Genomic DNA, 1610 nt, shown 5'->3' with positions numbered 1-1610 from the left:
CAAATTAGTGTGAGAATATTATTGTGAAAATTGACAGTAATAGCTGAGATTGTTCAGGTGACAGAACACCTAGTAAGTGGTCAGAGGAAATGTCTAGAAATCCTTGAGAGGCAAAATAAAAAGAACTGAAAATGGAATAGAAGGGAAGTAACACCATTTGTCTCCATCTAAAATATTAGAAATTTTCTTCTCTTTTTATGTAATCATTTTCTTGATCACCATAATGTTTCCATATCCTTAATTTTTTTCTTATCCAATTAAATATTTCTAATTTAGGAGATGTACCCCAAAGAGCAAACTAGCAAGAAATAGGAAACTTACATTTGTGCCACTGACTGTGTCTTTTTAATCATTTTCTATCCTCAGGTGATTTGGAAAATCAGCTCTTCCAACCAAGTCAATGGATGGACTAAATAATTCTGTGGTTTCTGAGTTTGTGTTTCTGGGACTCCCTAGTTCTTGGGAAACTAAAGTTTTTCTCATGTTGATATTTTCCTGGATCTATTTAGGGATCATCCTGGGAAATCTCTTCATTTTCTTTTTGGTACTTTTTGATTCTCACCTACATTCTCCTATGTACTTCCTGCTAGCCAACCTGTCACTCATTGACATGGGGTTTGCCTCTACCACAGTCCCAAAGATGATCAGGGACCTTTTAAATGAATACAAGCTCATTTCTTTCCAAAGCTGCATGACACAGATATGCTTCATCCACATCATGGGAGGAGTGGAGATGGTGTTACTCATTGCCATGGCATTTGACAGGTACACAGCAATCTGTAAGCCCCTCCACTACCTGAATATCATGAACCCTAAAATCTGTGTTTCATTTGTAATTGCTGGCTGGGTAACTGGGGTGATCCATGCTATGTCTCAGTTTGCTTTCATTATAAACTTGCCCTTTTGTGGTCCTAATGAAGTAGACAGCTTTTACTGTGACTTTCCCAGGATCATAAAACTTGCGTGCACAGATGGAGATAAGTTTGAGTTTATTATTGCTGCCAACAGTGGCTTCATGACTATGGGCACCTTCTTCCTGCTGATCCTTTCCTACATCTTCATTTTGGTCACGGTCTGGAAACGTTCTTCCAGAGACTTATCCAAAGCATTTGTCACTCTGTCAGCTCACATCACTGTGGTGGTTCTTTTTTTCACTCCATGCATGTTTCTCTATGTCTGGCCTTTCCCCACATCATCAACTGATAAATACCTGTTCATTGCTGACTTTGCTATCACCCCCATTTTAAATCCCATCATATATACATTAAGAAATAAAGACATAAAGGTAGCCATAAAAAGACTGAGCAAACAGGGACATTATGCCAGACTTTGCTAACTGGCTGTATCTTTGAAGCTCTAAAACCATACATCCATCTACTCTTTGGACACCTCTACTCAGGCAGCTGACATTTAAAATAGACAGAACTGGACATATTATCTACCTCATGGAACAAAATTCTACTGCTTCTGTACAGCATTTATTCATGACCTTGGCTACCATGGGAGATGTGAATCTACCGTGTAATGGTATTATTTTATTATTTCAGCGGACAGCAGTAATATTTGCTAAATAATATTTTATAATTGAAATTGTGGTCATTTTGACAATA

General features: G+C 37.8%; 1 protein-coding gene across 1 annotated transcript; it reads left to right on the top strand.

Annotated features, from left to right (window-relative positions):
* Nucleotides 1–391: 391 nt before the first annotated feature.
* On the top strand, nt 392–1336 carry LOC123781470 (olfactory receptor 4F21-like). The gene has a single exon (XM_045780959.2). It carries the CDS (start codon nt 401–403, stop codon nt 1334–1336), a length of 936 nt encoding a protein of 311 aa, XP_045636915.2. The 5' UTR covers nt 392–400.
* The last annotated feature ends 274 nt before the right edge of the window (nt 1337–1610 follow it).

This window comes from Ursus americanus, chromosome 34, assembly GCF_024610735.1.
Source record: "Ursus americanus isolate L20-20 chromosome 34, mUrsAme1.1.p, whole genome shotgun sequence".
Lineage (NCBI taxonomy): Eukaryota > Metazoa > Chordata > Mammalia > Carnivora > Ursidae > Ursus > Ursus americanus.
This window is presented reverse-complemented; position numbering and strand designations above follow the sequence as displayed.